This window comes from Equus przewalskii, chromosome 1, assembly GCF_037783145.1.
Source record: "Equus przewalskii isolate Varuska chromosome 1, EquPr2, whole genome shotgun sequence".
In the NCBI taxonomy this organism is placed as follows: Eukaryota; Metazoa; Chordata; class Mammalia; order Perissodactyla; family Equidae; genus Equus; species Equus przewalskii.
In genome coordinates this window covers 37,724,387-37,737,152 of record NC_091831.1, presented here as the reverse complement: position 1 = coordinate 37,737,152, position 12,766 = coordinate 37,724,387, and the positions used below count along the sequence as shown (strand labels likewise).

General features: G+C 43.9%; 1 protein-coding gene across 2 annotated transcripts in view; it reads right to left on the bottom strand.

The window, feature by feature from the left end:
- HTR7 (5-hydroxytryptamine receptor 7) overlaps positions 1-12,289 on the bottom strand; it is an 80,074-nt gene extending 67,785 nt beyond the window's left edge. Inside the window, exon 1 of one of the 2 annotated variants that reach the window (XM_008532204.2) lies at positions 11,054-12,289. In XM_008532204.2, coding sequence (XP_008530426.1) covers positions 11,054-11,598 — 545 coding nt within the window. In that variant the 5' untranslated portion in view covers positions 11,599-12,289. The remainder of the gene's footprint in view (positions 1-11,053) is intronic. The other variant, XM_008532207.2, reaches the window with a different exon arrangement.
- Positions 12,290-12,766: the final 477 nt, after the last annotated feature.

Below are 12,766 nucleotides of genomic sequence, written 5' to 3'. Positions count from 1 at the left end.
CATAATCCAGGACTAATCTAGGGTGCTCTCAACATACAGATGCATTAGTCCCACCCCCAGTGATTGTGAATTAGCTGGGCTTGTGTATGGCCTGGGTATGGGCTTTGGAATTTTTTGATGATTCCTAGGTGATTCTAATGTGCAGATAAGTTTGGGATCCATGGATAAAATCATATTTGGATTTTTAAAAGGTCACCCTAACTCAAGGGTTCTCCCTCTGGCTACACATTAGAAACACCTGCGGGATATTTTCAAACATAGTGATGCCCAGGCCCACCCAGACCAATTAAATCAGGATCTTTAGAGGTGGGATCCAAGCACTGGTATTTTTTTTTAATTGGCCAGGTGATTCTTATGTGCACCTAGGGCTACACACTTTGCATTAACATGGGGCAAGGGCAGATACAGGGAGACTTCTGGGTGGCTACTCAGAATGGTCCAAATGAAAGCTTATATGAGCTTGGGATGAGTTGCTAGTGCTGAGAGAGGAGAAGAAGGAAAGTGGAGGGACAATCAGCAGGACTTGTTGATTGGCTGGTGACAGTCAGTAGGAAGTTTCAAAGATAATACCCAAATGTCTAGCAAAGCAACTGGGTGGAGACTAATGCCATTTACTGGAACGGCATCAGTTCCTTAGATGAGGAACAAGTTTGGGGGATAAGAGCATTAGTTCTGTTTTGACATAGTGTTAAAAAGGAGGGTGCCTATGATGGAGTCAGTCAGATTGAGGCTACAAGGGGGTCAAATTATAAACGGCCTTGAATGCTATCCTAACAATATTCTCCTCATGTAGCAGGCAATGGCTACAACAATGTAGGGGACATACATGGGCTTTTGATTCAGATGCTCTTCCTGCCGCATACAAGGTGTATGTCTCCTGAGCTTCCTCATCTACAGAATGTGATTAAAATATTCATACTCTGTCCTGTTCTCCTTTGGCCAACAGAGACCCTCAATGACAGACACTCAATAAACACCCTTACGAGAGTGTGATGAAGATTAAGCGAGATATTGTGTGCAAAATCTCTCAGAATTTATATAGCACAAAAAGTCCTCAAAAATGGTAGCTGTTATTCCTGAGGGGTTTCCAAAGGAGACTGACACAGTGACACCCTCACAATGATATTTTAAGAAGTGTGTGTGGATACCAGTAGGAAGGATGAGGGAGTGGGATAAGAAACTGGCACTTAGCAGTTGGGATTGAGTTAAGCTGCATGTGAGAGACAACATAATGGCATCTGTTTATCAGCCAGTAAGAAGTCAGCGTTCCAGCAATCCTGTGGACTCCACAATCCTCCAGGACCCAGGCTACCCTCCCAGCGCACTGCTCTTCCTTCTCAAGTGTGGCCCTGGTTGTCCATCTTGACCAAGACAATGACCAGAGCTCTAGCCACCATATTCACATTCCAGGTGACAAGATGAAAGAAAGAACAAAAAAGAAGAGGAAGAGGGCACACATCAATTGTCCTGAAAGAAATTTCCAAGAAACCAAAACAATACTTCTACCAATATCTCTTGGGTCAGAATTTAGTAACATGGTCACACCCTGCTGCAGGGGAGCCGAGAAATGTAGTCTTTATTCTGGACAGCCATATTCCCAGGTAAAAACAGGAAGTCCTATAACCAAGGAGAAAGGGGAGGATGGGGGTCGGGATGGGCAACAAGCAGCATGTCTTACTGACTTGGTAGATTCCTATGCTCTTCTCTCACATGGAAAGCCTTCCTGCTCCCTCTCTATAAGTTCACTCACAGACTGATTCACGGCCTCCATGCTCTTGGCATCTGCTGTTTCCCTGCCTGGAAATTCTCCTGCCATTTCATCACCAGTCTAATTCAACATTTCTTTTAAGACCTAAGTCAGAAACTATCTCCTTCATCACGACCCATGTCTAAACTTTTATTATTTTCCTTAAATATATATATACATAAATACATGGCACTTGAATAGGCTTTGAACACAGGTTCCACCCCTACAAACTGTGTGTCCTTGGACAAGTCACTTCTGTCCTCCAGTTCCTCCTACATCAAGTGGAGATAATAATGCCCCCCTCATAAATTTGTAGGGAGGATCAGAGGAGATTTCTATATGGGGAAAGTGGTCTGTGAACGATAAAACACGAAACATCTATTAGCTGTAAGCATTTCTACCCTGAGGTATTACTTTCTGTTAGTTAACATAAGAAAAAACGAAAGTAGTTTGTGGGAAGTGTTACCTCACAAAAGAATAAAGCAGAAGACCTGTTCCTTCTCGGCCCTCTCCCCTTCCCATAGCAAAGCTAGAAGAGGATTATATCAACTCTTAAAGCGAAATTCTACAAGCTGAAAATTAATTTGAGAGATGAGCAAGGATGACTTCCTTCAAAGAGAAAGGCAATCCAGAGAAGCCAGAATGTACCCTGCACTGCTGATCACAGCAGAACTAAAGCCAAGAGCAGGACTCTCAGACCATGGAAGCCAATGAGTCATAGTACCTGGCGAGGACGCAAGGCTTTAGCCAGACACCAGTCAGAACTAAAGCTTATGGCTCTTGCAAATGAGCCAGATGAGTTCCTGTAACCGTGAACCACCCAAAGATGACCCTGCCCTCAAACATGAAACTAAAACTAATGGTTGCTAATAGCATTAAAACAAGAATTGCATCTGCTCAGATTAATTACAGAGCTGATAGGCATCCAAAAACACCTCATGAGATGTCATCAAATAAACACTTTCGTCCCTTTTTTTATAAAACAAGATACATATGCAGGGAAGTGCCTAAAATATACATGGATATTTTACCAGTCATTTTAAAAGTGAGCCCTCATGTAACTACCCATTACAGTCAAGACATAGAACGTTACACGACTTCAGCAGCATGCCTCTCTGATCACAACCCCCTCCTTCCCAGAGGTAATAACTATTCTCATTCTCATGATATTTATTTCCGTCCTTTTCTTTATAATATTTCCATGTATGTATGGCCCTAAACAATGTTGTTTGTCTGTTTTAACTTTTTATCTGAATGGAATCACATTATATGTGTTCTTCTGTACTCTGCTTCTTCTGCTCAGCATTGTGTTTGTGACCTCAGAGTACTTAGGTAAAATGACATGACATCTAAAATTTGATTTAAAACAATGGGAGGAAGGAGGAGTTGCAAAGTATACACTGAATAAATTGGCCATAAATTATCACTGTTGAAGCTAGGCAATGGATATAATTAAGCCCTTTATACTATACACTTGACCTTTTCTTTTTTAAAGATTGGCACCTGAGCTAACATCTGTTGCTAATCTTTTTTTTCTTCTTTTCTGCTTCTCTCCAAAGCCCCCTACTACATAGTTGTATATTCTAGTTGTGAGTGCCTCTGGTTGTGCTATGTGGGATGCCATCTCAGCCTGGCTTGATGAGAAGTGCCATGTCCTCCGCTCTCAGGATCCGAACTGGTGAAACCCTGGGCCACCGAAGGGGAGCATGCGAATTTACCCACTTGGCCCCAGGGCCAGCCCCTACTCTAGACTTTCACATTTGTTTCAAAATATAATAAAAAGTTGTTTAACTTCCTTTGTTAGATTCATTTTAGCTACAGTTTGTTCATTTTCATTGCTATCTGTAACAGTTTTCTAAGTAAGTTCCCCAAACCAGTAGCATGGGAATCATTTGAGAATTTGTTTGAAATGCAAAATCTTGGGCTCCACCCCAGACTTACCAAATCAGAAACTCTTGGGGTAGGGCCCAACAATCTGTGTTTAATAAGGTCTCCAGATAGTTCTGATGTACACTCAAGTTTGATAACCACCACTGAATGCTATTCTATTGTATGAATGTACCACAATTTGTCCATTCTACTATTGATACACAGACGTATTTTTTTCAAGTTTTTGGGTTTCAAGTTTGTGGATGTTATAAATAGTTTTGTACAAGATTTTTGGTGACAAGAGTTTCTCTGATACATAACTAGTGGTAAAATAACAGAGTCATAGGATGTACATGCCTTCAGCATTCTTTGAGAATACCAAACTATTTCAAAGTGGTTCATGACTTCAAAATCCCACTAGTAATGCATGAAAGTTCCCTTTGCTCTACATCCTTGCCAACACTTGGTATTTTTCAGATATTTTAATTGTGGCTCTCTCGAGGGTTAAACACTTTTAAGCTTTCCAACTTGGGATCAAAAAACATATATAAGGGAATTAAACCTGAGACGTGAAATCACAGTTTCACAAATATATCAGTTGGTGGGTTTGCATGGAAGTGGCCTGATGCAGGAAAGAATTTGGCGTGATGGAGAAACTGGAAAAGGTCAATATGACTAAACTACAAAGAGAAAGATGAAATACGGTACAAAATGTTGTTGGGGAGTACAGCAGGACAAACCAGGGACCTTGTAGACATGCTAAAGAGTTTGAATTTTATTCTAAGTTAAATGAAATCCAAGGAAGGCTTTTAAGCAGGAAATTTACATAATTATATTTCTCTATTTTTATATATTTAAAATATTTCAGGCACACTTCCACTTCTAGCGATGATGGAGTTGCTTGATGCTTCAGATCAATGCTTCTGCTGAAAACCACTAGAAAAGCTGCATATAGCACAAAAACGCAAACACATACACACACAACCACACACCCCTGCTTGAAGGCATCACGGAACTGTTGAGACAACCAGGAATTGAGGGGACAAAATTTTGGAGAAGCGAGAACCACAGAGAGGTGAGCCAAAGTTCTGTAACCACTCTTTCCTTGGGCACATTGGCCAAAACTAGGAGAGGGGTAAGGAGCTGAAGATCCAGGCAAAAAGCCTCAGCAGAGTTGCTATTAAGAGGCAAAAATACCAGAAGAACTTTTGGTAGACTACTGAGGTTAGAAGACAAATATTAGAGACCTGAGAGGCCAGGCTCCAGTAAGATGGGAAGTGCAAAATACCAAGCCCAAAACGTGGCTGGTAGTCCCCTCAGGATATTTGCTGAATTCTGAAGCTGTATAGGGCAGCAGGCTAAGATGCCAAGGAGAAAGCTCCCAAAACGCTTCACAGTACTGAGGAGAGAAAAATTAGAGTTCTGAACTAGCCAGGGGGAGGAGTCCTTGAGAACACCCCATGCTCTTAGCTGAAATACCAAGAAGGCTACACCCTAGGACAAGGCATCAGTCCAGTGACAGGCAGAGCTTTATTAAGACTAAAACAGCCTACAGTAAGCTCAGTCTCTAACTTGATTACAATAATCAGTTCCCCAATTCACCTGCCTAGTGGCTATCTTCTCTGGAGTAAAATAACATTAGCAACAACATCTACAATTTTTCATACAAAATGTTGAGTGTGCAATCAAAATTTACTAGGCATGCCAAGACACACACAGAAAACAGTGTTTAAAAAAAAACAGATCACACACAAAAAAACTACAAGTGATTCAGATATTGGAATTAGTAGAAAAATAATGACTATGATTAGTATACTCAAAAATATAATAACAAGATGGAGAAATTAGGTGAAAAGGTAGAGAATCAGAATCAATAAAAAGAATCAAATGGAGTTTCTAGGACTGTGTAAGAACTCAGATAAGACTGAACAGGAGATTGGACATAGTAGAAGAGATGATTAATAAATCGGAAGGCAGGTAAAAATTTTTCAAAACTGAAGCACAGAGAAAAAAGTAAAATGGAAAATATAGAAAAGAGTGTAAGACACATTAGAGTAAAAAGGTCTAATTTACATAAACTTGAAAATATAGAAGTAGAGAGAAAAAATGGGACCAGAAAAGTATTTGAAGAGACAATAGCAAACTGATTAGAGATATCAATGCACAAATACAAAAATAACAAAGAACTCCAGCAGGGTTAAAAGCAAATAAACAGCAAAAAATAATCAAAACTCCAGACCTAACGACATCATAGAAAAATTTATAACATCTAAAGACAAAGAAAAAATCCTAAAAGCAGCCAAAGGAAAAATGGCTATCTTCAAAGGAATAATAAGGTTGGTTAATGGTTGATTTTTCAACAGAAATTATGGAAACCTGAAGACAATGGAATAGTGTTTTAAAGTGCTGAAAAAAACCTCAAATATAGAATTCCACACTGAGAGAAAATATCACTCAAAAATGATGGAAAATTAAGACATTTTCACACAAGTGAAAACTGAGAGGATTTGTCACCAGCAAACCTTCACTTAAAAAAAAAAGTCAACAAATTCTAATTGGGCAAAATAAAATGATCCCAGATGAAAGCATAAGAATGCAGGAAAAAATAGAGCAATGGAAAAGGTAAACATGTGGGTAAATACAACTCATCAAACTGTACATTTCATATCTGTGAATACTGATTGTTTAAAAGAACAATAAAAGTACTATCTAACGGGTTTTAAAAATATGTAGATTAAAATGCATGACAATGAGGCCAGCCAGGTGGCACAGTGGTTAAGTGTGCACGTTCTGCTTGGGCAGCCTGGGGTTCGCCAATTCCGATCCCGGGTGCAGACATGGCACCACTTGGCACGCCGGCATGCTGTTGTAGGCATCCCATATATAAAGTAGAGGAAGATGGGCACAATGTTAGCTCAGGGCCAGTCTTCCTCAGCAAAAAGAGGAGGATTGGCAGCAGTTAGCTCAGGGCTAATCTTCCTCAAAAAAAAAAAAGGAAATAAAAAATAAGATGTATGACAACAATAACACAAAAGGTGTGAGGGGATAAATAGAATTAACATGCAATAAGGTACTTTATTACCCAGTATCATATTTACCCAAAAGAAACAAAAACCTGTCCACAAAATGACTTCTACATAAATAAATGTTTATAGAAGCAGTAACAGCCAGAAACTGGAAACAATTCAAATGTTACCCACAGGTGAAATGGTAAACAAATTATGGTATATTTATACAATGGATTACTATTCAGTGATAAAAATGAATGAATAGTACTGATAGGCTAAAAACTATGAATGAATAACACAGACATTCTACTGAGCAAAAGAAGCCAGATTTAATACAGTACATACTATACTATTCCATTTATATGAAGTTTTGACCAAGCAAAACTAATTTATGATGCTAAAAGGCAGGACAATGGTTATCTTTAGGAGTATAAGGAAGTGGGAAGGGGCAGGAGGGGACCTCTGGAAGGTTAGTAATTTTCAATTTCTTGATCTACTTGCAGATCACATCTACCTATTCACTTTGTTTCTACAGTCTCTAACTTGATTACAATAATCAGTTCCCCAATTCACCTGCCTAGCGGCTATCTTCTCTGGAGTAAAATAACATTAGCAACAACATCTACAAGCTCTACATTCATCAAGCTCTACACTTGGGATTGTTCACTTTTCTATAGCAGGTATTTCCCAAAAAAGGTAAAAAGCATATTTGAGACATACAGAAAATTACACAAAGAATAACAAGACTGGAGGGCCGGCCCGGTGGTGCAGTGGTTAAGTGCGCACGTTCCGCTTCTCAGCGGCCCTGGGTTCGCCGGTTCGGATCCCGGGTGCGGACATGGCACCGCTTGGCACGCCATGCTGTGGTAGGCGTCCCACGTATAAAGTAGAGGAAGATGGGCACCGATGTTAGCTCAGGGCCAGTCTTCCTCAGCAAAAAGAGGAGGATTGGCAGCAGTTAACTCAGGGCTAATCTTCCTCAAAAAAAAAAAAAAAAAAAGAGTAAGAATAACAAGACTGTATCCACCACCAAGTTTAAGAAACAAAACATTACCAATACAGCTGATCTGTGTACCACCCCTGAGGACACCTCCACCAACCCCAGCGAAAAAAAGCACTCTCGGGAATTTGGTGGTCACCATTCCTCTGCCCTATTTTATCCTTTCACTCTTTATAGAAGCTTCCCTAATCAATACATACAACTGTTTTGCATGGTTTTTAAACAGTATATAAAAGGTAATTATTTCTATTTTTAAAAGATCATTCTAAGAGGAGCATAGGGAACTTTCCGGGATGACAAATATAGTCTATATCTTGATTGGAATGTTGGTTACATGGGTATACACATTTGTCAAAACTCATCAAATTGTACATTTAATATCTGCTCATTTCACTATAGGAAAATTTTATCTCACTTAAAGATTTTTTTACAAAGATTATTCTTGCTTCTTCACAGGCAATGGATGAAGGTGGACAGAAGTGGAACCAGGAAGGCCAGTTAGACATTGCAGTAGACCTGGTGAGTGTCAAACTCATATACCTGAGGGGTGGTAAGGAAATAAACACAGGTTGTGGGCACAGTTCGTTGTGCAACTTAACTGTGAAGCGGAGCAGCAACTGGAGGGAGAAGTGAGGCCAAAGAAGGAATTCTTAAAGACGGAAGATCAAGCTTAACCTGGTAGAGAAGCAAAGCTGAAGACAAAGAAAAGATGAGGGATCGAGGAAGGAACAAAGTCCTCAGGAAGGTGAGAGGGAAGGGATATGAAGTACAGGTGGTTTGGTCTTTGCTGGGACACCATGTCTTCTTGCTTTTTAACTGGAGGGAAATAAAAAGAAGAGTACAGATGGAGGAAAGATTGCTTGTTTGGCGGTGGAAAGTAAGGTAAGGGAGTTCCCATGCAATGGCTGCTACATTTTCAGTGAACATGAGTCATTATCTAGAAAGGGTAGGCATGGGAGTATTGAAGCCCATGAAGAAGAATGGCATGACACTGCATTGGAAAAGCATCCTGGTATGGTGGGGATTGGTTAAGACAAGTCAAAGGTTCCCTTTTGGATAGGTCAAATGCCCAGCAGATATCTGAATTCTCACAATACAGGCTGAGCTCAAAAGCAGGAATACTGTCATTCACCTTTCATTATGCTGCACAAAGCACAGCATAACTACATTAGGTACTCAAGAGGGAATGAAGAAATGAATGAATGAAGAGTACATTTTTTTCCCATTTTCTTAGCACATTTTTATATCACTGGTCATCGTCTACCATGGAACTGCAGAAAACATTCTTTTCAGAAATAATTCACCTTAGATAGCAAGTGCATTTTCCTTTTTCTCATTTTTAGTTCTGAGTGTTGTTGGAAGAAAAGCAATCTGTGTCTTCCAATGTTATCAATTCTTCATTTAGGTAAAGAAATATGTTCATCTTCTAAACTAATTTTTAAGCAGAATTCAACAATGGGGTAATTCTCACAGGAAATGAAGACATAGAACCTATATCCCTGTATTCCCACAATTTGTGACAATCATAAGGATATAGTTGACAAAGAAATTAGAAGCTCTTGCCAAGAAAGATTAAGCTCTTCTCTGTATTCGAACCTTCCTGCTGCTGGTAAGTCACACATGCACAGCGAGGGAAGAAAGCCTTTCGATCACGTACGGGAATCACAGGATGTCCCAGCCAGACCTGAATGTGCCCAGAAGAACAGAAGCACTGGCTGTCTTTGGAGACAAGTTAGCACACTGTGCTGTTTATTTATCATTTACCAATTAGGAAATGAAAAAAAAATTATAAATGTATTACTTGCAGCATAAATTGCCATTTGCTTTATTACACTAAGTTCCATTTAAAGGCCTCCATTCATACAAGAAGCACTGTTTTGGTTGGCTGAGCAGTTGAGTTCCTGTGCTTATAATTCATACATATACTTACTATGCACATGGAGTGTGCTCTCCTAGTTCCTGTTGCCACAGCCAGGCTGTAAATGCAAATGTTTTTGTCATTTTTAACTACAGTAATCCTGAACTTCAGCTGTCAGGTGTGGAGCTAATATTCTCATACATGCAGTTCATGCTCTACTCTTAAAAATAATTCCTTGTTTGCTGTCAGAAGATCCTAACACAATATATAAAATGGCAGGATCAATTTTTAAAAAACAATCTAGATCTGTAAATGCAGCTACAGTGTATTTTTCCTTGAAAATATCCCCTTTCCTATCATTCCCTTTATTCAGTAATTATAAACCCTGGTCAAGGAGTAAAACTGCAGAACATGTTAAATATCAACAAACCATTATGAGAAGCATTTACAGGGAGGAAAATCTCCATTTCGTGCTAGACCATCCTTTGAGACACTGTCATTTTAAGTGTGGAGGCATCAATTACTTCTCCTATGCTGAAAAGTCTACACAGTAAAGGTTCTATAGGTCCACTAAGAAAATAAGCAACCGTTTCTCTGTATCATTAAACGCAACAGGATACCAGTCCCGTGCTGCTTTTAAACCACCAGTAGAATTCTGCATGTGAATATTAAGGCTTAATATTTCGGTTTCAAGAGAAGCAGAGCTGTTCTGTGGCCACAGAGCACTGGGACTATACTTCAAGTTGTCAACTGCACAATATTTCGAGAGCCAAAGACTAGGTCCATTGCAGGATCCTGTAATCCCAGAGTCTAAAGAAACCCTGGGTCTCCTAGTCCCATCTGACACCCAAGGCAGGAATTTTTTCCCCAGCATCCCTGACAGATGGTCAGCCTCTGTTTCAATTACGCCAGTGGGGGAGTTTTCAAGAGAAGATTCCCAAGGGATATGATGACAGGCTAGAACTAACCATTCAGACAGGGAGTAAGGCTCCAGTCAGTAAGCCTGCAGGTTACAGACACCGTTGCCAAAAACGAAAAACAGACTTCGAAAAGAATAAGATTCAGAATCAGCAATCATACGGGTATACGCAGACCCCCAATTCTGGGACCATCCTAGGTCTTTCCATTGGCCTGGGGAGTAGCTCCTACAATCAGGGAAGCAGGGTGGCTTTTCTCCCACTGATTTCTTAAAGTAAGAATTGACTCTTGAAGGCTCACAGAAAACGTCTGTCAAACTCAGAGAGGATCAAATCCCTTCCTTTCTGAAAACCAAGCCAAGGGACCCCCTGGTGGAACTGCTAATGCTTAAAACACTCTTAACTTTGGTCTTAAAATCTTCACTACAGTAAACCAGAACATTTCGGGCTCTTCTTTTAACGGTGCATACAGGCTTTGCCGTGCCTGAAGTTGTTTCGTTGGTGTAGGGTGGATGTGTGGGGGTTGATGTTTAAAGCGCAGCCCTTCAACCCGCCGTGAAGTCTGGCTTATCCTCTCAGGAAAAGCGAGCGCGCGGGGCTGAGCTGCCAGCACATGCCCAGCCGGACCCCGGGACGGAGCGCCCCGGCCCTTACCTGTCGATGCTGATCACGCACAGGGTCATGATCGAAGCTGTGCAGCACATGACGTCCATGGCGATGAAGACGTTGCAGAAGAAGTGGCCAAAGATCCACTTGCCTCCGATGAGGTCGGTGACGCTGACGAAGGGCATGACCGCCACAGCCACCGAGAGGTCGGCCAGTGCCAGGGACACGATCAGGTAGTTGGAGGGCTGGCGGAGCTTCTTGACGAAGCACACCGAGATCACCACCAGGCAGTTGCCGGCGATCGTCAGCAGCGTGATGAGCGTCAGGATGGAGCCGATCACAACTTTCTCGGCTCTGCCGTAGTTGATCTGCTCCCAGCAGCCGGAGGCATTGTCCGGGGGCGCGTCCCAAGTGGGCACGGGGCTGGCCGTCACCTCGGGGACCCCGCGCAGCAGGTGCGGCGCCCAGGAGCCCGCGACCGGACTGGCGCCGTCGGGGCTCAGGTCCGGCAGCTCGCGCCCCACCTCGGGCAGGAGGAAAGAGCGGAGGTGCCCGTAGAGGTCCGGCCGGCCGCTGCTGTTAACGTCCATCATCGCGCCGCCGTGCGCTGCTGCCCATGGAGCCGGCGCCCCCGCCACGAGCTCCGGCTGCCGGCCCTGGGGCTTCACCTCGCCTGCTCCGCTCCGCGCGGCCCAGCCATGGGGCCCGCGCCGGCCGCTGGGGGGCGCCCCGGCTTGGCCTCGCGGCCCCGCACGTCCCGGGCCCCCGGGCCGCTGCGGACACCGCGGGAGCGCGGCCGCACAGGGACTCCCTGCCGGAGATGCCACAGGCACCGACGGACGCTCGGGACGCGCCGGCTCGCCGGGCCGCCCCGCCGCCCGCCGCCCGCCGCCGCGCGGCTCGGCCGAGAGCGCCCGGGAGCAGCGGCAGAAGTTGCGGAGTGCGCCCCGCCCCTCGCGCCCGCCGCCGCCGCCGCCGCCGCCGCCGCCGCCGCTCCCCTGCGGCAGCCGCGCCGCGTCCCCGCCGCCGCTGAGCTCCTCGGCTCCTGGCCGGGCCTCCCAGGCGGGACAGGGGCCGCCGCCTCTCCCGCGCCTCCCCCTGGGCGGGGGCCGGCGCTCCACGCACCTCCCGGGCTCCCGAGGCGGCCCGCACGGGGACCTGTGTGCGGCCGCGGGCGCCGACCCCTCCGACAGCCCGACCTCCTCCGGGCGGTCACCGGAGATGCGCGGGGGGAGGATCGCGAGCCAGCGGCCCTTCGCACTCAGGGCCAAAGGGAGAACCTGGAGAGGAATTTTTCTTCTTCTTAATTAAAAAACGTTTTCGAGCACTACTACACCAAACAATAAATAGATACTTCCGTTTCCTATGTTGACCACTTATGGGAAAAGGAGAAACCGCCGAACTGGGTGGGGGTGGGAGCTCAGAAGAAGAAGAAGAAAGGAAAAAGGGAATGGTGCCTTCAGGTCCTGGTACCGAGAAGGAGCTGGGGGCCCTGGGAAAGCTTTGGACCCTCCAGGGGGCTTAAACCCACTCTGGCTCACCCTCCAGGCGTCTAGAAACAGGCCTGAAAATAGACCCTGGCTGCTTTTATATTCAGACTACAAAGCCTAATACCCTGAAAGGAGGGTTAATTTTCCCATGGCATTCGGGAAAGCTTGCACATAAGCGAAGAAATGACCTGTTATAATGTTCTGCAGAAGAATGCTGGAGGTGTACGTTGACTTAATGCCTATTGCCTCAAATGCCCTTGGTGTTCAAACC